This window comes from Callithrix jacchus, chromosome Y, assembly GCF_049354715.1.
Source record: "Callithrix jacchus isolate 240 chromosome Y, calJac240_pri, whole genome shotgun sequence".
NCBI lineage: Eukaryota > Metazoa > Chordata > Mammalia > Primates > Cebidae > Callithrix > Callithrix jacchus.
In genome coordinates this window covers 5,419,326-5,442,543 of record NC_133525.1, presented here as the reverse complement: position 1 = coordinate 5,442,543, position 23,218 = coordinate 5,419,326, and the positions used below count along the sequence as shown (strand labels likewise).

Here is a 23,218-nt window from a genome sequence, read left to right as displayed (position 1 = left end):
GAGACAAGGTTTCACTGTGTTGGCCAGGCTCCTCTTGAACTCCTGACAGTGTGATCCACCCATTTTGGCCTCCCAAACTGCTGGGGTTACAGATGTGAGCCACAGTGCCCAGCCCTTTCTTTGTGCTTCTGACGAATCTTCGATGCATATTGCATTTATTTTCTCTTTGTTCACAGAACCCACCAAGAAGCCAAACTCAGGTGAGTGACTCTTTGGCTGGGAGAAACTGAGGCAATGTCCTTGAACTGATGCTTATGGATGGATGCTTGAGGGTGTTTTACAGAATTATGTGGGTGTGTTAAGGAGATGCAAGAACTGTACCAGATAATAGATATTAAAAGCAAAATGTGGTGATTAGGGAAATGCAAATCACAACCACACGGAAGCAGCACTGGGATGGCTAAAATCTAAAATGGAAAATAACAAGTGTTGACAAGGTTGTGAGGAAACTGGAATGCTTGCACATTGCTGGTGGGAGTCTAAAATGGTACAGCCACTGTGAACAAATACTTTTGTGGATCCTTAAAAAGTTAAATACAGAATTATTCTATAATTCCACTCCTAGATGTATACTCAAAATAATTGAAAACAGGTATTCCAAGAACCACTTGTATGCAAATGTTCACAGCAGCACTATTCATTATGGCTCAAAGATAGAAATAACCCATGTGCTCATCAGTGGAAGGAATGGATAAACAAAATGTGGTCCACCCACATGATGGAGTATTATTTAGCCTTGAAGAGGAATGAAGCACTGATAATTGCTACAAAGTGGTTCAACCTCAGAAACATTTTGGAAAGAGAGAGAAACCAGACACATGTAAGATCACATAGTATATATTTTTATGAATATGAAATTTCAAGAACAGGCAAATCTCTAGGACCCGAAGCAGTGTTGTGACCGCCAGTAGCTGGAGGGGAAAGGGAGAGTGACTGCTTGATGAACTCCAGGGCTCCTTTCAGGGAATGAAAGTGTTCTGGAAGTACACAGAGGTGATGGTTGCACAACGTTATGAATGTTCTAAATGCCCCTGAAGTGTTCACTTTGAGATGGTTAATTTATGTGTAAATTTCACCTCATTTTATTTATTTATTTTTCAATTAAAAAGGTACCTTTTGTTCTAGGGCAGTGGCTTATGCCTGTAATCCTAGGACTTTGGGAGGCCAAGGTGGTGGATCACCTGAGGTCAGAAATTCAAGATCAGCCTGGCCAACATGGCAAAACCCCATCTCTAATTAAATATACAAAAGTTAGCCAGGCATGATGGCATGGGCCTGTAATCCCAGCTACTCCAGAAGCTGAGGCTGGAGAATCACTTGAACACAGGAGGTGGAGGTTGCAGTGAACCAAGATCATGCCACTGCACTCCAGCCTGAGTGACAGAGTGAGATCCTGTCTCAGAAGAAAGAAAAAAAGAAAGCCGTAGCTCAGAGACAGAGGAATTGAGCAATGCATAGGTTCAGAAGGGCTGGAAACAGAGTGACTAAATTGTGTCTTGGCATTTGAGAGAGGTTGCGGCTATAAAACAATGAAAGAAGAAAGCAAACTCTACGGAGGCAGGGCTGAGCCAACCGGCTCTTCTTGTGGATATGTGATCAACTGTCAACCTCGTGCCATCCTTTCGCGCAGGCTGGAGTGCAGTGGTGCCATCTTGTCTCACCACAACCTTCTCCTCCTGGGTTGAAGCAATTCTTGTGCCTCAGCTGGGACTACAGGCACGTGCCATCATGCCCGGCTAATTTTTGTATTTTTAGTAGAGATGGGGTTTGAACAAGTTGGCCAGGCTGGTCTCAAACTCCTGACCTCAGGTGACCTGCCCGCCTCGGCCTCCCAAAGTGCTGAGATTATAGGTGTGAACCATCGCGCCTGGCCTCATGGAATACTCGAAAATAAACTGCAGGTGGATTACAAACCTGAATGTAAAAGAAAATAATGGGTTTTTTATTGAAAAATAGAGGGAAATGTCTTATAATCTCAGGGTTAGGAGATTTTTCTTAGATAAGATAAGAAAAGCATGACCTCGCCTGTTATGTAACCTCCAGGTACTCAGGAGGCTGAGGCATGAGAATCGCTTGAGCTCGGGAGGTGGAGATTGCAGTGAGCCGAGATAGCGCCATTGCACTCCAGGTAGGCTATAGAGTGAGACTTCATCTCAAAGAAAAAGCATAACCTTTAAAAATGTGTAAATTAGACGATGTCTACATTTTTTAAATAACAATAATAATGTTACGACTTCGAGCTCTAAAAAAGTCAGATTAGCTGTCAAATGGAGGCTCCTTGCTGCTTATATCACCAGGGAAACCTTAATATGCAAATACAGTCACCCTTTATTGTTCGTGGGCACTAGTTGTAGGATCCCTGCTTCCCTGCAGACACCAAAATCTACAGGTGCTGAAGTCCCTGATATAAAATGGTGTAGTATTTGCATACAATGCCAGTATATGTTCCTGTATCTTTTGATTTATTTATTTATTTGACCCAGAATCTCACTCTTATCCAGGCTGAAGTGCAGTGGCATGATTTTGGCTCACTGTAACCTCCACCTCCCAGGTTCAAGAGATTCTCGTGACTCAGCCTCCAAGTAGCTGGGATTATAGGTATTCGCCACCACTCCCAGCTGATTTTTGTATTTTTAGTAGAGACAGGTTTTAATCATGTTGCCCAGGCTGGTTCCAAACTCCTGACCTCAAGTGATCTGCCCACCCCGGACTCCCAACGTGCTGGGATTACAGGTGTGAGCCACTGCTCCCTGCGTGAAATATTTTCAATACACGCATAACCTGGCTTGTAGTCCCAGCTACTCAGGAGGCTGAGGCACAAGAATCGCTTGAGCTCGGGAGGTAGAGTTTCCAGTGAGTGGAGATCATGCCATTGGATCTACAGATGCGGAAATTCTGGTCAGAGAGCACAAATTGTGGATACATAGCTCCTACCCCAAAACAGAAGGATGGCAAAAAGAAAGAAAAAAAAAATGGACGAGAGCGACTATGAGGGAACTGAGAGGGTTATGATCATTCCATTTGCTGAAAGAAAAATTCAAAGACAGAATCACACACAGTTGACCAAAATGGATAAAACAAGTCTACTGGGGTGGGCAGCGGTGGTGCCCTGGGAGGCGAGAGAGACGGAGATGGTGTTGGTTTCAGACAAGATAGTTGCACAGGAACTCGATAGGGAAAAGGGGAATGGGTTGTGGGGACCAGGGGAGCTGGAATTCTGCCTGGGGAATCAGCCAGTGCCAACGGGTGAACCAGGGGAGGGCAGGTGTAGGGTACAGCCCTATGGGGCTCTGTGAGCCCCTCCCTGCTGGTTTGAAGACAAGAAATTGTAGAAATAAAAGGCACAAGACATGGAGATTGAGAAAAGAGAGTTTGGGCCCAGGGGTCCACAGCTACTCAGATCGTGGAGACCAGCAGTGGCCCCAAATGCTGGGACGCCCTGACTTTTATTGAGTTGCAAATCTGGGGGCAGGGAAGGTAGGGCATAGGTAGGGCGTGGTCCTGGTGGTGGGTGACTGGGGACAGGGCAAAATAGGGCATGGCATACAGGTGGGGGCTCAGGAATTGATGGCACCCCAAGTGAGGTAAGGAGCATAATGCATCAGCACCTTTCCCATACTTACCAAGAAAGAACTAAAGCATTAAGGTTTGTGCTACTATTACTGATTATCTTTTCTAAGAAAAGGGGAACCAGGTGCAGAAGCAGAGCATGAGTAGCCATGGAACATGACCCCTGAAGCACAGCACCACACAGGGACAATTAAGTCCCGGGATGTCCGCGGGCCTCCCTGACAGCGGTCAGGCTTACCACGAGAGCTTGGAGAAGCGGAGTTTTCTCCTCACTCCCTTGAGGAAGGAGACGTCTTGGCCATCTTGGACATCTCCTTCCCTGGCTGGCTAAACAGCAGGTGCTTTCACAGCACTGACACTGTCGCACAGCTGAGGCACCCTCCAGCAGCTCTTTTTGCAGGCGTGACAGAGGACATAAAGCATCTTGCCTTAGGGTCATTCATTCCACGATGTCACCCCAGGTTCACACTTCCAACCTGAGAGGCATTAGTAAAAGAATTAAGATCACCTATAAATAACTAAGATTGCATATGAGTAACTACTAACTACGAACTACTGTTCATTTCTAGTTACTTTCTTCTTCATTATATATAGGGAGATAGGCTGAGGCCTTCTGCTCCTGCCTCCGCAGTTATGGGGTCTTTTCCCTACAGGCAGGGGGTTAGGAGCCTGCCTATGGTGATGCTGAAGCCCCGGGGCGGGTGCCTAGTTGAAGGGCCAAGAGGAGCCGTCAGGAGAGAAGGAAAAGCCCCGAGTCTCCTTCAGGCTTGTTTCAGGACTCGGGGCAGGATAGGAGATGATGGTGGAGGATTCTGAGCAGGGGACGGCCTGGGTGGGAGCGGGACAGAAGGAGAGCTGGACAGGGACGGGGTGACAGGCGACACCGGCTCATCCAGGAAGGAAGGCCAGGAGGGAGCAGAGGGAAAAGGGGCGTGCAAAGGTACAGAGCAGGAGCAACGGGGACATCCAGGGAAGGAGGGAAGTGCAGGGCATTGTGAGACGGGGCACCCTGAGAGAGGGGTCCAGGCAGCAGGAAGACACCACAGCCTGAGCTATACCCCAGCTCACGGTCAGCCCTGGGAGGGCTTTGAGCAGAAGAGGGGCGAGAGCCCACACCTTGAGGCCACCTGCCGCGGTCCTGGGCCCTGCACATGCCTCCTACAGGCTGGGCGGCTGCCCACGAGGTCATTTAATGCCTGGTGCCTGCGGGCATCCTGCCAAGAGCCCGTTGGCATCGGCATCGCAATGCTGTCCTCCAAAACCTGCCCCAGTGTCCCCAACGCAGACCTGCTGTGAAGGGGACCTCTGGAGAGGACGCGTTAGCAATGCCGTGTGCTCTGCCCACAGGTTATTTCAATGATGGGGACCGCAATGACTGACACTACCCACCCAGGCCCAGGCCACCTGCAGGTAGGTGCTGAGCCTCCCCAGGAGGGACACGTGGATTTGCTCAGAGAGGGCGGTGAGAGGCCTGAGGTTGGGGAGAGAGGGACGCCCAGTCCAGGGGCAAAGTTGGTCACGGGTGGACGATAGGCTGATGCAGGGGCTGACGCAGAAGGCCCCGTGGCTGCATCAGTGGCGTCGCGGTCTGGGCATCTGTCTGCCTCTCCAGGCTGGTGACGGGATGGAAACAAAATGAACAGATTCAACTGGAGGCTCCATGGACACACGTGTGGGCATTTCTGCTCAGACTCCACATGTGCAAGTGTGACCGTCTGTGCCTCGACACAGCTTCATGCACATGCGTGCTTAGCCCCCTCCATCAGTGTGTACACGAATGTTCCACGTCCGTATCTGTGTCTCTATATGCTTTCAAATATACATAAACACATTTACATATGCATGGATATGGGTTTTTATGTTTTTATATATTTCTGACTTTGTACACATGCTTGTATATCTTTATACATGTATATGTTTTATATTTGTGTATGTCTGTATATTTATATACCAATATAGGCTTTTGTATATAATTATGTATCTATATGTATATTTTTTAATATATCTTTATATATTTTTAATATATCTTTATGTGTATCTTTGAATACATATACATTTTATATACATATTTATATTTTATATATATATTTATGTATACCCATCTTTACATACATAATTAAGTATATCCCTTTACTTATACATATCTTTATATATGTACATATATACTTTTATGTGTATATGCTTTTATATGTGTATGTGTATATAGATTCACTTTTATATATACACATGTATATATCTTTGTATGTGTGTATAAATTTATGTGCACTGACGCCTTTTTGTGTATATACCTTTATTTACATTATAAATATATATACACACAAAGTTATATATACATGTGTATGTATCTTTGTGTAGGTATGTACATGTCTTTATATATGTTTACAAATATCTTTATATATCTATATACAGCTTTTATATATGTATACACACTTACATAAGTACATATTTTATATATCTGTAGATGTATATTTTATTTAATTTCTTTCCTTCTTTTTTTGACCTGAAGTCTTGCTCTGTCACCCAGGCTGGAATACAGTGGCACAGTCTCTCCTCACTGCAACCTCTGCCTCTCAGGTTCAAGTGATTCTCTTGCCTCAGCCTCCTGAGTAGCTGGGATGACAGGCGCCCTCCACCATGCCTGGCTAATATTTGTATTTTTAGTAGAGATAGGATTTCACCATGTTGGCCAGGCTGGTCTCGAACTTGTGTCCTCAAGTGATCCACCCACTTTGGCCTCCCAAAGTGCTGGGATTGCAGGCGTGATCCACCACAGCTGGTCTATATGTGTATCTTTTAATATATCTTCATGTACATATACATTTTATATGCATTTTGATATTTGTGTACATTATGTAAATGTATGTTTTATACATATATAAATATATACCTTTATTTATATATCTGTATATATGTACATATATACCTTTATGTACATGTGCTTTTATATAGGTATATGTATATTTATACAAACTTATGTCTTTATGTGCATATCTTTATATAGAGATATATGTATATATCCGTATATAGTCTTTATATATGTGTAAATATATAAGTATATATTTTATGTGTATATATGCATTCTTTGTACATGCACACATTTGTTCATATCTTTTCATATTTGTATGCATATATAGCTTACATGTTTCTATATTATAGATACATATGTACCTTCATATATGTATGCATACTTTTTTATATATGTGTATATATGTCCCTTTACATATGTGTATATATACTTTTAGGTATATGTGTGTGTGTGTATATACACCTTTATATGTGTACATATATCTTTATGCACACAGACATATGTAAAACCTTCTAATATAAAGTTTTCTCTGTAATTGGAGGTGAATGTCTACCAAGAATCTTTCATATGGAAATGCAAGCATGGACAATAGGAGGCAGAGATGCATGCAACACTGGGCTGAAGAGTGTGACGTTTGAGGCTTTAGTTTCAAGCACATGAGGTTTCTGGTGTGTTTAGTTCTGCAGCTCTCCTTTAGAAGACATAAAGGACTTGTCCTAGATATTTTGCAGAGCTGGGCATGTATCCTTCAGACACCCTGATTGCATCCAGTCATCTATTCTGCCACGTTTGCTTGCAGTAAATAAGGAGCATTGTCTTGGAATTTATGACATTTACAATCAGGAATAAACGAAAAATAACTAGTTATTTTTGAGAAGAGAAACTAAGATATTTGTGATTGAGACCATCTTCTGGAAGGTCCTTCTAATCCTGCCTCCCTGTGGCTGTTCTCATATCGGTTTCTCAGCAGGAAGAGGGTTAGCCTGCAGGAATTTGGAGTTGGCAGAGTAAGTGTTTGTTCTGTGATGGCAAAGTGTGTTTTATAGCCCGAGCTCAGTGTTGGCTTGAGTTTTCCCACAGGGACGAGGAAGCTTTGGTGTGGCCTCCCTTGACTCTCCCCAATGCTGATCACTCTTTGGAGCTCTCTTGGGAATGACACAGTCACTCGACTCCCAATGAGCTGGACAGACCACCTGCAGGAAATTCCATGCTCGGATCCCTCAACATCCTTCAACTCTACCTTCTCTAACAGGAGGCGGCAGCGGTGGTTACTCCAGTTATGACACCGGCGACACACACGGTACCCCCACATCTGGGCACGCGGTGGTGGGCGGAGGGTGGGAGGGGTTATCTCTCTGGGATCCCGGTTGCATTCTGCCCTGGGCCTTCTACCTGGAGTTTTTGGTGAGTGGGATGCTCTGTGCTGGTGCCTGGTCTTCTGAGAACCTATTTGTGCTGAGCTGTCCAGTTTCTGTTCCCCAGGATGGTGGGTGCAGCCACACACACACACACGCCACATACACACACACACACACACATACACGTACACTTACATGCACACACCACATACACACACATAAACACACACATACATGCACACATACACACACACACATACACACACACCTCTGTTTAGGTAAACATAAACAGCAAAGAAGTATACAACAGATTAGAGAGAGAGAGCATCCAACGAACGGAAATCCAACGAACGGGAAATTCTTTAGGGGTGCAGCTCACTTACATCAAACACAATAGAAAACACCTACTTTTCTTTTTTTTGAGACAGCGTTTCGCTCTTGTTACCCAGGCTGCAGTGCAATGGTGTGATCTCGGCTCACCACAACCTCCGCCTCCTGGGTTCAGGCAATTCTCCTGCCTCAGCCTCCCCCGAGTGGCTGTGACTATAGGCACGCGCCACCATGCCCAGCTAATTTTTCTATTTTTAGTAGAGACGGGATTTCACCTCCTTGGACCGGGATGGTCTCGATCTCTTGACCTCGTGATCCACCCACCTCGGCCTCCCAAAGTGCTGGGATTACAGGCATGAGCCACCACAACCGGACTCTTTTTTTTTTTTTTTAGATAGAGTGTTGCTCTCTTGCCCACACTGGAGTGCAGTGACGTGATCTCAGCTCACTACATCCTCCGCCTCCTGGGTTCAAACAATTCTCCTGCCTCAGCCTCCCAAGTAACTGGGACTACAGGTGTACGCCATCATGCCCAGCTACTTTTTGTATTTTTATTAGAGACGGGGTTCCACCATACTGGTCAGGCTGGTCTCACGTTCCTGACCTCAGGCAAGCCACCCGCCTCGGCCTCGTGAAGTGCTAGATTACAGGCGTGAGTCACTGGGCCCAGCACTAAACCGTGGTTTCTCATGGTGTAGCTAATTTGTTAGTCCTACAAAGGCAGATAGGTCCCCAGGCAAGGGGCAGGTGTTTTCAGGAAAAGGCTATTGTCAGTTTTGTTTCAGAGTCAAACCATAAACTAAATTTTCTCCTAAAGTTAGTATGGCCTATGCCCAGCAATGAACAAGGACAGCTTAAGGGTTACAAGCAACATGGAGTCGGTCAGGTCTAACCTCTCTCACTGTCATCACTGCCTCGGTTATGATATTTGCAAAGGTGGTTTTGCCATGTTGCTCAGGCTGGTCTTGAACCAGGCTTCAGTGATCTTCCCACTTGGCCTCCCTAAGTGCTGGAATTACAGGCCTGCACCACCACATCCGGCCCACCTTGGAGTGTGTTATATGAAGTGAGCTGTCCCCACATCCCTACAGCCTAGGAATGAACCTTCTGTGGAAATCCACTGTCTGTGAGGAGCTGTTCAGGACATGTACTTTTGTTCTCTGGCATACTCATGAATTAGAAAGAAATCACTCATCAAGCGGTTCTCCTGAGAGTCCTAATCATTTCCTGTTTTCCTGTGAACTTAGTCTCCGATGTCTGCGCTGTGCCATTTTTGGGGAGACCATTATCTGGGTCCCGAATGGATCAAAACATACAGGTCAGGGTGCTGCTCTATCCCTGGGGCAAAACTGAAGGGAAATGTCCCTGTGCTCCTTGGCAGGGCCAGGACCCCATGGAAGCACAGCCAGGTTGGGGGCATGATGCCCGTGCTTCTCTTTCGGCCGGGACACCTGCTCTCCAGCCCCCACAGAGCGAGGCTCTGAGTCAGCGCTGGGATTAGCATTAGCAGGAGGTACCTGCTGGGACGCAGGCGGCTGCCAGGGATGAGTCACCCAGCTGCTCCTCAGATGCAGCAGCAAAGCATGCAAGGCCTGTTCATGCCTCGTCCAGAGCAGTGAGGGGTGAGAGCTGACCTTGGCTGGCCTCCCTCCAGAGAGTGGGGAGAACATGTTTCACTCGCTGTTTTTAAATGCTAATGGCCAGGTTTCTCTCATACCCGCTGTTTTAGTCCGCTAAGGCCGCCCTACAAAGTAGTACGTACGGTCTGGAGTGCTGAAACCAAAGGGGCTTCATCTCCCACCATCCTGGAGGCTGGAGGTCTGAGATCCAGGTGTGGGCAGGGCTGGCTCCTCCTGAGGCCTCGCTCTTGAGCTTGTAGACACCGTCTTCTCCCTGTGCCCTCACTGGGTTGTCCCTCTGTGTCTGTGTTTTCACCTCCTCTTCTGTTGATATCTCTTAGTCCATTTCAGGCTGCTGTCACAGAACACCATAGACTGGGTGGCTTAGAAACAGCAGACGTTGATTCTCCCACAGTCCTGGAGGCTGGAGGTCTGAGATCCAGGTATGGGCAGGGCTGGTCCCTCCTGAGGCCTCTCTCCTGGGCTTGGAGACACGGTCTTCTCCCCGTGTCCTCACCGGGCCATCGTGTGCCTGTGTCCTCACCTCGTCTTCTCATAAGGACTATCGTCCTTTGGAGCAGGGCCCACCCTAGTGACCTCGTTCTACTTTAATCACCTCTTTAAATACCTTGTCTTCAAACACAGTCACAGTCCTGATCCCCTGGGGGATAGCACTCACTCTGAATTTGGAGGGGGACACAGTTCAGCCCATAGAACCCACCATCCATATAAGTCATTCCACTTCAAAATCAGCACAAAGCATTTTTTTCTAATCTCAAATCTGTATTTTAGAAATTGCTTTTAACACATTAGAAAAATAAAGAAGAACTTTTTTGTTGTTGTTTTTTCTGAGACAAACTCTCACTCTATCCCAGCCCGGAGTGCAAGGACGTGATCATAAATCACTGCAGCCTCCACCTCCTGGACTCAAGCAATCCTTCTGCCTCAGCCTCCCAAGTAGCCGAGACTACAGGTGCACATCCCCACATCCAGCTAATTTTTTTTATTTCTGTTTAGTAGAAATGGGGTCTTCTCTGTGTTTCTCAGGCCGGACTCCAACTGAGCTCAAGTGGTCTTACAGCCATGGCATCCCAAAGTGGGAGGATTACAGGTGTGAGTCACCACACCCTACCCGGAGAAACTCTTTTTTGTGTGTGTGGATTTTCACTCTTGTTGCCCAGGCTGGACTGCCGTGGAACGATCTCAGCTCACTGCAACCTCTGCCTCTCAGGTTCAAGCGATTTGCCTGGTTCAGCCTCCCGAGTAGCTGGGATTACAGGCGCCCACTACCATGCTTGGCTAAGTTTTGGTATTTTTAGTAGAGATGAGGTTCCACCATGTTGGCCAGGCTGGTCTCGAACTGCTGACCTCAGGTGATCCAGCCATCTCGGCCTCCGAAAATGCTGGGATTATAGGCGTGAGCCACCGCACCCAGTGAGCAACTCTTTTTTTAATGGGCTTTGATTACCATTTGTGGCCTGCGGTTTCACCCTATTGTTTTTTTTTTTTAACAAATTTGCTGGCTTTTTGTCTTTTGAATGTCCAAGAAAACACCTTTTCCCATCTACGTGAGGCCCCCAGACCCTCAGGGATGCACATCTAATGCAGCTTCCGCCACCAGGCTCGTGAACAGTAAACAGGGGCGAGACGACACCTGCACTCCTCCCCTGCCCTGGAGAGCCCATAGGAGTGTCTGCAGCCTTTCAAACCATGTCACTCAGGTTTGCTGACCCGTTTGCTTCTGTGAGGTCATGTGGACTTCTCGGCCATGTCTTGCATTTTATGGTCTCTTTTCTACGCTGAAGAAAGTGAGCTGTAGAGTCAACTCTCTTTATGGAAATACTGATGGTGAAGGAATGATGTCTTACAGAATGTGGCAAAACTGTCCATTTGTGAATAAGGAATACACTGTCTGGGTGCTGATGGGAAGCTGGCGCTTTTATCCAGTGCACAACAGCCAACTGGCCATCCGGGACCAATGTGCATCTTCCTTTGGCATCCATGCTGGGGGAGATGCTGTGCATGCCATGAAGACTTAGCTTCTTGAAAGGAACCATGGCCCACTTATAAGTGTTATTGGGTGCATGTATGTGCACGTGTGTGTATGTATGCATGTGTGTTTGCGCAAGGTATGTGTGTGTATTGTGTATACATGAACGTCCACGTGTGCATGTGGATTTTGTAATCATGTGTGTAAATGATGTGGATGAGTGCATGTGTGGAAGTGTCTGTGCACACAGGCAGATTGAGTGCCTGCATGTTTGTATAAGTGGAATTTGCATGTGTGCATATATGTGCTTGGGTCACATATGTATTGCCTGTTTCCCATGTGTGTCCATGTGCATGCATTGAGGGGTGTGCTACCACATGAACACGTGGGTACTGCATGAATATAACATATGCATATGTGCATGTGGAGTGTACGTATACATGCATAAGTACAGGTATGCGCATACAGACGGATGTGTTTATGTGTGCATATTTGTGTGTGAATGAATGTGTTTATGTGTTTCTGCATACAGGTGCACACATCGGGATGTGCATATGCACACGTGTCTACAGGTGTATGTTTAGGTAAATCATGCTTTATATGTGCTTATGTTGCCTGTGTGTGTGTATGCATATGTGTGTTTGTGCGTATGTGTGGGTATGTGCGTGTGTGTGAATGTGTGCACTGAATGCATGTGTGCTTCTGTGTTGCATTTGCTTTTATGTGTTGCACGGGTGTAAATGTGTGTGTGTATGCACGTCTATATGTGTGCTTGCCTGCCTTTTGTTGCACAAGCTTGTTACATGCTACATGGTGTATGCACCTGCACACACATTTGTGCATGTCAGTGTGTGTTGCCCGTGCGTGTGTGTATCAACGGCATGTGTGCGTGTGCATGTGTGTCAGTGAGCTTGTCCGCCTGTGTGTGTTTCACATAGGCATGTACATAGACTCCCAGACCCTGAAATAAAAGCTGGTCTCCCTCTCCCTGGTATCATCCCCATTGCGCTAATGACTGTTAGACAAAGCACACACATTCACCTTCCTCCACCTCATGCTGCTTGGCTGTCCCCTCCCCCAACAAGACTGTAAATTCCCTGAAAATAGGTATGTGTGTGCTGTGCCGGAGTCGCATTCTCAACAGGGCCGGGCAATAGAAGGCACTGCATAAGCTCTGCTGAATAAACACGAGTGTCCTTTTCCGTTTACAGGTGGAGATCACCATTTGGGGCATGCCTCCTCAGAAGGTAACTGATCGACTCACCTGGTCCCAACCTTTAAGAAGCGCACACACTCTTAAATCAATGCCTCCCAACCCCACGGCTTCCGTGGATCACTCACACTTCCTATGTATGTACAGTAGCCTCTTAACAAAAACGTCTGAGCATCTTTGTTCAGAGGCTACTTGACACACACACGCAACCCATCAGAGTTCAAAGAAGGGGCAAGCATTGGTATTCACTGCAGAAGAGGCCTCCTCGCTCTCAGAGCAAGACCGTGAGTGCTGAGACTGCTGGATTTCTCCCGGTACCGCCATTACTCTCCTTTCACCAGCGCTAACTTGAAACCCAAGCACGACAGGAGAAAGGAAGTTATGAACGCTCTGCCCAAAGAAGTCCTCAGAGTGCACCATCAACCCCATGTCAGGTCACAGGAGGGAGAACTGTAAGAGCAGGGGCTGATTGTATCCTGTGTGGCTGGGAGAACAGGCTCCTCATTCCCTGAGTCTGACTTAGAGATCTGGGCTGACACCTGCTTGAGTTTAAGCTGAGTTGACGGTAAATACCCTCAATGCAAGGCTCTTGTGAGTTTTCAGTTATGGGGGAGGAGACAGTGATTGAAGGTGACCTCTACATTTCAATGCAGAGTACCAGGATCAATGTTTTTGGGTATGCTGGCATCCTTAGAGAAATTCATTGATTCTCCTTTTCCCCTCTGTGGTGTAAAGTGACGTTCAGAGATGGAAAGGGCTAGGCAAATGAACAAGCGATCGCAGCCAACTCTGACAAATAATGTTCTGGAACATACGTGATCCTGTAGACTGGGTCAGGTGACCGAGGTAGGGCTTCCTGGACAGAACAATATCCAAGTCGAAGCCCAAAATATGGGTTGGGGGGTGCCCAGGAGCAGAGCGAGGTGGCAGGGAAGAGAGTGTGCTGGGTAGAGCTGCATTCGCACGTGGGAACACCAGAAATTGTGTAGCCGGGTGTGGGATGCAACAGGAACCAGGGAAGGATGCAGTGGTGACTGGGGAAGATGGCCAGGTTAGCGGAGGTGGACTCTGCGCTTCATAGAACCTTCAAAGGAAGGAGTCTGCCTGCCCCTGTTGCTGTGTGGGTGAAGAATGGATCTGAGGGGGCGCCCTAAGACCCAGGGAGACCCCCTTTCAGAGCACTTCAGCACTCCCTGGAAATGACAACAGGCTGAAATCAAGCCCAGGTGAGGGAGGAGAAGAGAAGCGGTCAGCTTGGATGACCACTTGGTAATGACAAGTGATTGTCCTTGATTGATTTGTAAGAGATGGCAAAGAGGAAAAGGCGTGAATCAGTCAGTTATGCTGTGTTACAAAAGACCCCAAAACATAGTGGCTAGAAATAACAACCATTTGTTATGTTTATGATTACGTGAGCCAGCAATTTGGGCTAAAACCCATCTAGTGTTCCTTCTGTCTCTTCTGAGCTCCCTCTTGTCTGCAGTCAACTGTAGGCATGGCCAGCGCTTTGAAGATGTTTTCTGGGTCTTGTTAATGTATCTGGGGCCCTAGGTGGAATGGCTCATCTCAGCTTCATGTGGGTTCTGACATCCCTCCAGGAAGCCAGGCCAGGTTTCATCACATGGTGACCAGGCAGAATACCAACATCACGAAGAGAACCGTGCCTGGGCTTAGAGCCATCACGTCTTCACTTCTGTGGCACTCTGTTGGCTAAAGCCTGGATTCTCAGAATAAAGATGCGGTCCTCCTCTGGATGGGAAACACTGTGAAGTCGTATTGTGCAGTGTGTGCACACAGGGAGGGGAGGAATACAGGGCTATCTCTCGCAGGAGGCAGGAGGCGGCAGGTGGCAGCACCAGCTGTAGAGCAGCTTCTTGCATTCAGTGACAATACTCTTTCCCCCAGCATGGCAGCCTCATTCATTGGAGCAGCCTCGTGTCCCTCAGCTGTGTCATGCCACGTAGCAGCCCAGGTGTTCAACCCGGTCTGAAGAAAGGCATGCATGGAAAGGTGGCTATTTCAAATGGAAACAGTGATTTCTTCCTTTTTTACCCTATGGAAGTGTCAATTTTTGTCACATCAAGGTCGTTCTTGTTCTTTGTGCAGGAGTACCGAAGGTCTGGGATGATTTGCCGTCGAGGCATTGAAGATGCATAGTCTGGTGTGTGGTTGGGTCTAGAGTTCCCGCATGCCTTTGAAAGTGGGCCTATCTGGCGGTTTTTAATTGAACAATATTTTTGCATGAGTAAACATTCTACATCTAAAAGGACACAAAATAGTTTTGACGCATGCCTATCACCCCAGCTACTCAGGAGGTGAAGGCATGAGGATCACTTGAGCCCAGGAGTTCAAGACCAGCTTAGGCAGCATGGTGAGAGCCCATCTCTAAAAAAATAAAGAAATCAGGCCTGTAATCCCAGCACTTTGGGAAGCTGAGGCGGTGAATCACTTGAGATCAGGAGTTTGAGACCAGCCTGGCCAACATGGTGAAATCCTGTCTCTACTAAAAATACAAAAATTAGCCAGGTGCAGTGGCACACATCTGTAATCCCAGCTACTCAGGAGGCTGAGGCAAGAAAATTGCTTGAGCTCAGAAGGTAGAGGTTGCAGGGAGCCAAGATCATGCCACTATATTCCGGAATAAGTGACAGACTGGGACTCTGTCTCAAAATAAGAATAATAACAAATAAATACATCAAATTAATAAAACTGTACACACGAATTCAACAAACAAACAAAAATGCCGAGTGCCTCCTCTGCAAATCCTGGCCTTGGATGTCTTCAGTGGTAAAATGTGGTTGACAAGCTTGGCTCTTTGTGAAAACAGAATTACTTTCTAAGTTTTTTTCTCTCTTTTGCTTATTTTTTAAAATGAAATTTCTCTTGTTTTCTGTGGACACAGGGGTGGGAAGAGATATGATGGAGAAGTTGTTAGATCGATGCAACAGTGATTGGAATTTTTGCTATTACTTTCAATGGCAAAAACCACAATAACTTGCACCAATCTAGTATTTAAGCAGTATTCCTGCCTGCCATGTTTTTTTCTCAGGTGAGCTTGCCTTTTCTCCACTCCTGCAGGCAATATGGCGGCAAAAATCGTGTCTCCCATTGTATCCGTGGTGGTGGTGACACTGCTGGGAGCAGCAGCCAGTTATTTCAGACTCAACAGTAGGAGGAATTGTTTCAGGACCCGTGGTAAGTCTTGCTCTAAACCTTGTTTTCCTTGTTATTAAGCCTGATTTAAAGAAAATTATTTTCTGATTTCTGTCACTAGTAAGGTTATTTCTGGTTAAGTTCAATATACATAACTTGACTGATGTGTTTTTTAAACATTTATTTTCAGTTTTCTTGAGTTGGAGTTTCACTTTGTTGCCCAGGCTGGAGTGCAGTGGCACAATCTCAGGTCACTGCAACCTCCACTTTGCAGGTTGACAAGATTCTCCTGCCTCAGCCTCCCAAAGAGGTGGAACTATAGGCTCACCACGTGCGTCACCACGCCTGGCTAATTTTTGTATTTTTAGTAGAGAGGTGGTTTCACCATGTTGGCCAGGCTCTTCTTGAACTCCTGACCTCAAGTGATCTGCCCTCCCCGGCCTCCCAAAGTGCTGGGATCATGAGCATGAGCCACTGTGCCCAGCTGACGATTGGGTTTTCATGGTCATATGTGAGTTGTACCTTCCTCTAAACTTTGTTACAATGACAGCGGCACATTATCTGTCTCATGTAAAATAGGAGGAGAAAAAAAGGAAAGAAAAAGAACCAAAAAGAGGCTGGGTGCGGTGGCTCACGCCTGTAATCCCAGCACTTTGGGAGGCCGAGGTGGGTGGATCCCAAGGTCAAGAGATCGAGACCATCCTGGACAACATAGTGAAACCCCGTCTCTACTAAAAATACAAAAAATTATCTGGGCACGGTGGCGCGTGCCTGTAATCCCAGCTACTCAGGAGGCTGAGACAGGAGAATTTCCTGAACTCAGGAGGCTGAGGCAGGAGAATTGCCTAAACCCAGGAGGCGGAGGTTGCAGCGAGCCGAGATCGCGCCATTGCACTCCAGCCTGGGTAACAAGAGCGAAACTCCGTCTAAAAAGAAAAGAAAAGAAAAGAAAAGAAAAAGAACCAAAAAAAAAAAAAAGTTTTTAAGCATGACGGTTGATTTAACTAGACAAATACAGTTCCGCTTTGTTTTGTATCCAGTGAAACTTTCATCACAGGTGAGTCAGGAAATATCAGGAAAAATATCTGGGTTGAATGTGAATGTTTTGCACAGACCCCACCCACAAAGAAAAATACAGAACACTAAATTATAAGCCTGTCTGTGGAATTCCGAGGCTGTGCTCAGACCATCAGGGAAACAAAGATCTGCTGTGGCTTCCTGGTTCAACGTTGGCTCCACACTCCTGGGTCTGAAGAAAAACTTCGGACTTGAGAGCACAGAATACCATAGTCAGAGGAGGTAGAGGGAGGCTTTATAGCCAAAAGAGTGACTCAAATCTTAACTGAGGGTCTCTGCAGGTTTGGTTTAAACCTTACGCCACCCACATCAGAATCTGCCTGGAGTTTGCCCAGGGCCCTGTAACTCATACTTTCTTTGCGTCCCTGAAGGAAACTGGAGAGGGAAGTCCATTCCTAAGATGTTTTCTTCAGAATGTGCATTTGGCCTCAAAAAATCCTAAAACCTTCCCATGCGCGCCCTCTGCTGGTGAATGGGCAGAACCTTCCCATGCGCTTCCTCTGCTGGTGAATGGGCAGAACCTTCCCATGCGCGCCCTCTGCTGGTGAATGGGCAAAACGTTCCCTTGCGCGCCCTCTGCTGGTGAATGTGCAGTATCAACCATTGGCTAATGAACCTCCGTTTGGGGTGAGCCTCCGTCTACATGACTGTCCTGAAATTTTGAGAGTAAACTGAGTTTCTGAAAAACAGCCGTATTTCCCTGGCAACCTGAGAGCAGGTTCTTGGGTTCAGTGGCAACACTCTTTCACCCGACATGGCAGCCATCATTAACGAGACACCACATGTTAATTTCAGTAGCATCTGTGGCAGTGATTCCTAAGCCTTTGTTAATCAAGGGCTGAAACTGAGTGAGCAGAGCGAGGTACTCACCTCCACAAGCACAAAATGTCCCCACAGGGGCCAGGGTTCATCCACAAACTCAATAATCAGGACAAACATATTTCAGTGCAGTGTTTCAAAAGGAAAATCAAATCTTCAGACAACAGCCTGCAGGCCAGCTGTCTGTTCATGTCAATGAAGCTTTATCGGAATGGGGCCAGTTGAGTTTCTGAAATAGGTGTAGTTTTGAAAATGTGGACCATGCCTGCCCCATTGATCTGAGCTGGAAGCACGTTTTTGCTAAAGAGATGTGATGCCTTAAAGCTCTTTCATGTCTTTTGGCTACCCTTGCACGTCAGTGTTACCTTTACCAAGTATTTCCAAGCACCAAGTTTAACTTCCCCTCGCTCAAAAATTCCTTAAAGGGATCAAAAGGGAGGAGGATGCAGACAGAGTGAGATGATGTTTGGGGAATCTCTTCAAGGTGAGCAGTGACTTTTATGGGGATCCTGGGCCTATATCACCTCGCTGGCTATAAAACCTTTATACTATGAAGGAAATACGCGTATGACAGCACTATGTATGGGTTTGGTACCAAACGGGGCTTAGGGATCTGCAGATTTCACTCTAAGTTTCCAGGCTGCTGCCAATGGTACCTGGCTGTCCATCTTTCCTTAGTTGGGTCATTAATTTTATCTCTCCTAAAGGATGATGTGCATGGTATACTAACACTATCAGTGGAGAGGCAGTGCAGTGCACAACCTGTGGAACTGTATGCATGCTGAGGCCATACACCGAAGCTTGCACAGTTTCTAGAGAAAGAGTTGTAGTAACGGAGCTACACAGATAGCAGCAGATGTCTGTCACTTGATGTGGACCTTTAAGAATCATACTTTGCTTTTATTTTGTAAAGCGGAGCAAATGACATAAAGAGCAGTGAGGCCACATTCAAAACACGAAGTTTCTACAAAGATTAGTTTTAACCAAAGAGAAAGTTATGCAGTTCATTTAAGATCATCAAAATCCTTAACAAGTGGCAAAACGTAAAAAGCAATGTTTTGAAAGCTAATATTTGTTTGCAGATACAATTTTAACAGTTTTAAAATACTTTTAATTTTTAATTTTCCAGGTTTGTTAATGTGTAGTTGACAGAGAAACATTGTGTATATTTAAGATGTGCAACTTCATTTCTACATCATTTATTTCTGTTCTAATCTGTTTCCTTCTGCTGAATCTAAAGCAGGTCTCATGTAGACAGCACATCGTTGGCCGTTGGTTTTCTTTTTTTAAAATAGGTGTTTCATTCCTCTCACTTTCTTAAGGTGTAATAGACAAACCATGTATGTATTTAAGATGTACAACTTCATATCTGCTTTTTGTTTTTTTGTTTTTTGGTTTTTTTTTTGAGTCAGAATCTTGCTCTGTGGCCCAGGCTGTAGTGCAGTGTCACAGTGTCACAATCTCGGCTCACTGCAACCTCCACCTCCCGAGTTGAAGCAATTCTGTTGCCTCAGCCTCCTGAGTAGCTGGGATTACAGGCATGTGCCACCACACTCAGCTAATTTTTGTGTTTTTAGTAGAGACGGGGTTTCACCATCTCGGCCAGGCTTGTCTCAAACTCCTGACCTCATGATCTACCTACCATGGCCTCCCAAAGTGCTGGGATTACAGGCATGAGCTATGGTGCCTGGCCCATTTCTGCTTCATTTCTTTCTGTTCTAATCTACTTCCTTCTTCTAAATCTCGAGCAAGTCTTCTGCAACAGCATATAGTTGGATCTTGTTTTTTTTTTTTTTTTTAAGAAACTTTTTTTGTCCCCATGATGACATTTGTTTCCAATCTTCCTTTCAGAACCAGAAAATGTCTGAAGATTTTAAGATCCCCTGATTACTTTGAGCAAAACTCAAGCAAAACAAGAACCCTGTTTATCACTGTTGTAGAAATTTCCTTTTATTCTTGACAGAATTTGATGAGCTAAAGTGTGTTTTCTTCTGTGTGAAGTACATGAGCTGCCTAACTCATTGGATGTGATGTGGTTATAAAGATGAGTTAGGCAGCTAGACCCTGCATTGTAGAAAGAAATTGCTTTCTCTGTCCATTTGTCATTCATTCACACACAGAGACTGTGGCTCTCTGTTCCGAAAACTTCAGGTACTTCATGGTGCAGTAATGCACACACGCTTCACCATGGTGATGTGACACAGCAGGAAGCATGAGGGAGGCACAGGATCTTGGTGGGGAGGAGATTTTATCAGCTTCTCGGAGGTGAAGAATATTGTTGAGGTTCCAAGGATGCTGGACCTACACTAAATTCTTCAGCGATGTCCAAAATCATGGGGCATTCGTCATTGCTAATGAAGTGGGTATGAATTATTTATGACACCCACAAGCAAGGTTTGAACCTCCTTTCAGCTCTGTTGTATCTGAACGTAAAGTTATTATTGAGAAAATAAGGCTGCATTTTGAAATGTTCAGTGCAGAACGACTTATGTTAAAACCATCTGGGGGAAATTTTGGGATAGTTTTTCCCGGGAAATCATATAGTTTTGATGTGTTTTGGCACATAGGAGACAGAAATGGTGATTATCAGAAGTATTTTCAGTCTTTGAAATTCTGTAACTACTGGTTCCTAGGGCAAAAACATTGCTTTCCTTGCTTTAAACTTTTTCAGTTCACCAGAGTAGGAAGTCTTAAATCCCCAGACGTCCAGGAAGATGCCAGCTATTTGCTTCTCTTTTAGAAACACTTGTGGGCAGAGGGAAAAGGGTGGTTTGGGCCCATTTGCACAGATTGATTAAACTACAGTTAATGTTCATAAAACATTTAGATCTTGCCCTAAATATCAGAACCAAAGATTTAGACGTTCATGTACACTCTGGAATGTACATACAGGACCCATAAAAATTTCCAGTATTTATGCTTTGTGCTCCCCATTATGAATTGGGGTCTTCAAAGAGGGAAGGGTGAAAGTGGAAGCCACTTAAAAGAGCTCCCCAATTTGTAAAATACCTTCAACTAAGAATTCACATTAGGTCACTCAGAGTTGTGTGTCAAATTGTGGATTCATGCATAATGCGTGCAATTTGAAGACAGCCCGTATTTCCTGTCTCAGTATTCGGTCCTGCAACACTTTTTAATTGTCGTAGAAGTTCTCTTGTAGAAATGGTGAGGTCTGATGCTTCATTACTATTTTCTCTATAAGAATTTCAACATGAGCTTAATTAAATTCTTGTGAAAAAGTCTTTGCATTTTTAGTAACATACACACACACACACACACACACACACACAGCCCTACTTAAATGGAATCTAAACATTTTAAGCCTTTAATCCATTCCATTGTCTAAACTGTCATAAACGATTTTTAATCATTTTAAATAAAAGTAAGAGAAAAAATACTGGATTCGATTGTTGCATAGTTTTGTCTGTATTTCATAAATAAATTTTATGGAACAGCTGTAGAAGTGGCCCCAAAATTATGAACCTTGATAGCTGTAGGTAATATGCAACACATCTCTTAAAGCTCCAGATAGATGGTGAACCTATGGAATACACAGCATTACCTAATAATGAGATAAAACTTACCTGGGTGACAAGGATAATATTCAAGCCACTTAAAATGAAAACGTTTGAATACTCATTGCTTGGGGTCCTGAGGACCACCTTTAGGGTACTCTTTTTATGCTGAGAAGGTGATAATTGAAGAGATGAGAAAAGCCTTGATAAAACACCATGTCCTTGATTGCATAGTTGATCCCTGAACAACACAGGGCCGAACTGCACAGTCCACCTGTATGTGAATTTTCTTGTGGCTCTGCCATTGCTGAGGCAGCAGGACCAACCCTCAGTCTCCTCAATGTGAAGATGATAAGGACGAAGACCTTTGTGGTGATCCACTTCCACTTCATAAATAATACATTCATTCATAGTAGTGTCCTTATGATTTTCTTCATAACATTTTATATCCTAATTAGTCATGGCTTCTCTTCATTCCAACGTGAAGATATTTATCCATTTACCATAAGATGCAGTCAGGTCCCCACAAAGAGGGAGCAGGTGTGGCTTTTGAAACTGTTGAAATCCCATGTATAACTTTTTATTTGTTTATTTATTTATTTTGAGACAGAGTTTTGCTCTTGTTACCCAGGCTGGAGTGCAATGGCACGATTTCAACTCACCGCAACCTCTGCCTCCCGGGTTCAGGCAATTCTCCTGCCTCAGCCTCCCGAGTAGCTGGGATTACGGGCACATGCCACCATGCCCAGCTAATTTTTTGTATTTGTAGTAGACACGGGGTTTCACCATGTGGACCGGGATGGTCTCGATCTCTTGACCTCGTGATCCACCCACCTCAGCCTCCCAAAGTGCTGGGATTATAGGTGTGAGCCATCGCACCCAGCCATGTATAACTTTTGACTCCAAAAACTGTCAACTTACTGCAATAAAATAAGCTAGAGGAAAGAAAATGCTTTTAATGTTTTCTACACAGACTTAAAAATAACAACTTTTTTTTGCCCAAGTAGAAACCACTATATGAAATTGTTCTAGTAGTAGGAAAGAGGAAAGTTTGATTCAGCTGATTCAGCTTTGACTACTGGAATTGGAATATCCAGTTACACACACACACACAGTATTCACACACTGATATGAGTTGAATTATGTTTCCTCAGATTCATAAGTTGAAGTCCTAACCCCTGGCCCCTCAGACTGTGGCTTTATTGAAAATAAGGCTGTTGCAGAGGTAATTACTTTATTGAAATGAGGTCATACTGGAGTAAGTGGGTCCCTAACCCCATATGCCTGGTGTCTTTATAAGAACGTGGGATTTGGATACAGGCAGTCACATAAGGAGAATGTTGTGGGAAAATCGGAGTGATGTTACCACAAGCCAAAGAACTACCCAAAGGAAGCAGAGGACTCTGGAACAGATCCTTTCCTAGAGCCTTCAGAGGAAACATAACCTGGCAGACACCCTGGCTTTGGACTTCTGGCCCCAGAGCTGTGCAAGAATAAACAAATTGTTTAGGCCACTCAGTTTGCAATTCTTTGCTATAGCAGCCCCAGGGAATGAATACATACATTAACACATGATGTGTGCATGTTTTTATTTTTCCCCTAATTAAGAAATATGATGGGGGAATTCATTTAGCTTGTCTATAGAGGTAGTAGGCAAGATTAGGCAGGGTTAAATTTTGGACCCTGAGACTCAATTTATAGATTCGCATCCTGGTTTTTCAATTTCTAGCTGTGCTTACTTCACAAGTTATACAACCTCTCTGGGCTA

The 23,218-nt window shown here is 45.2% G+C and overlaps 1 protein-coding gene and 1 pseudogene across 19 annotated transcripts in view; both read left to right on the top strand.

Annotated features, from left to right (window-relative positions):
* Window positions 1–23,218, top strand: part of LOC118150887 (uncharacterized) — an 88,459-nt gene that overhangs the window by 51,812 nt on the left and 13,429 nt on the right. For 4 of the 19 annotated variants that reach the window (XR_013531852.1, XR_013531850.1, XM_078364426.1 and 1 more), the window contains 6 exons: window positions 177–200; window positions 4,918–4,980; window positions 7,629–7,676; window positions 12,206–12,257; window positions 12,885–12,920; window positions 15,965–16,081. Coding sequence is in view for 13 of the 19 variants with exons in the window: in XM_078364426.1 (XP_078220552.1) it covers window positions 177–200; window positions 4,918–4,980; window positions 7,629–7,676; window positions 12,206–12,257; window positions 12,885–12,920; window positions 15,965–16,081 (340 nt within the window). In the remaining 6 variants the exon portion in view is untranslated. The other 15 variants (XM_078364429.1, XM_078364428.1, XR_013531856.1 and 12 more) reach the window with 13 other exon arrangements.
* Window positions 16,497–16,610, top strand: LOC118150957 (small nucleolar RNA U13; annotated as a pseudogene).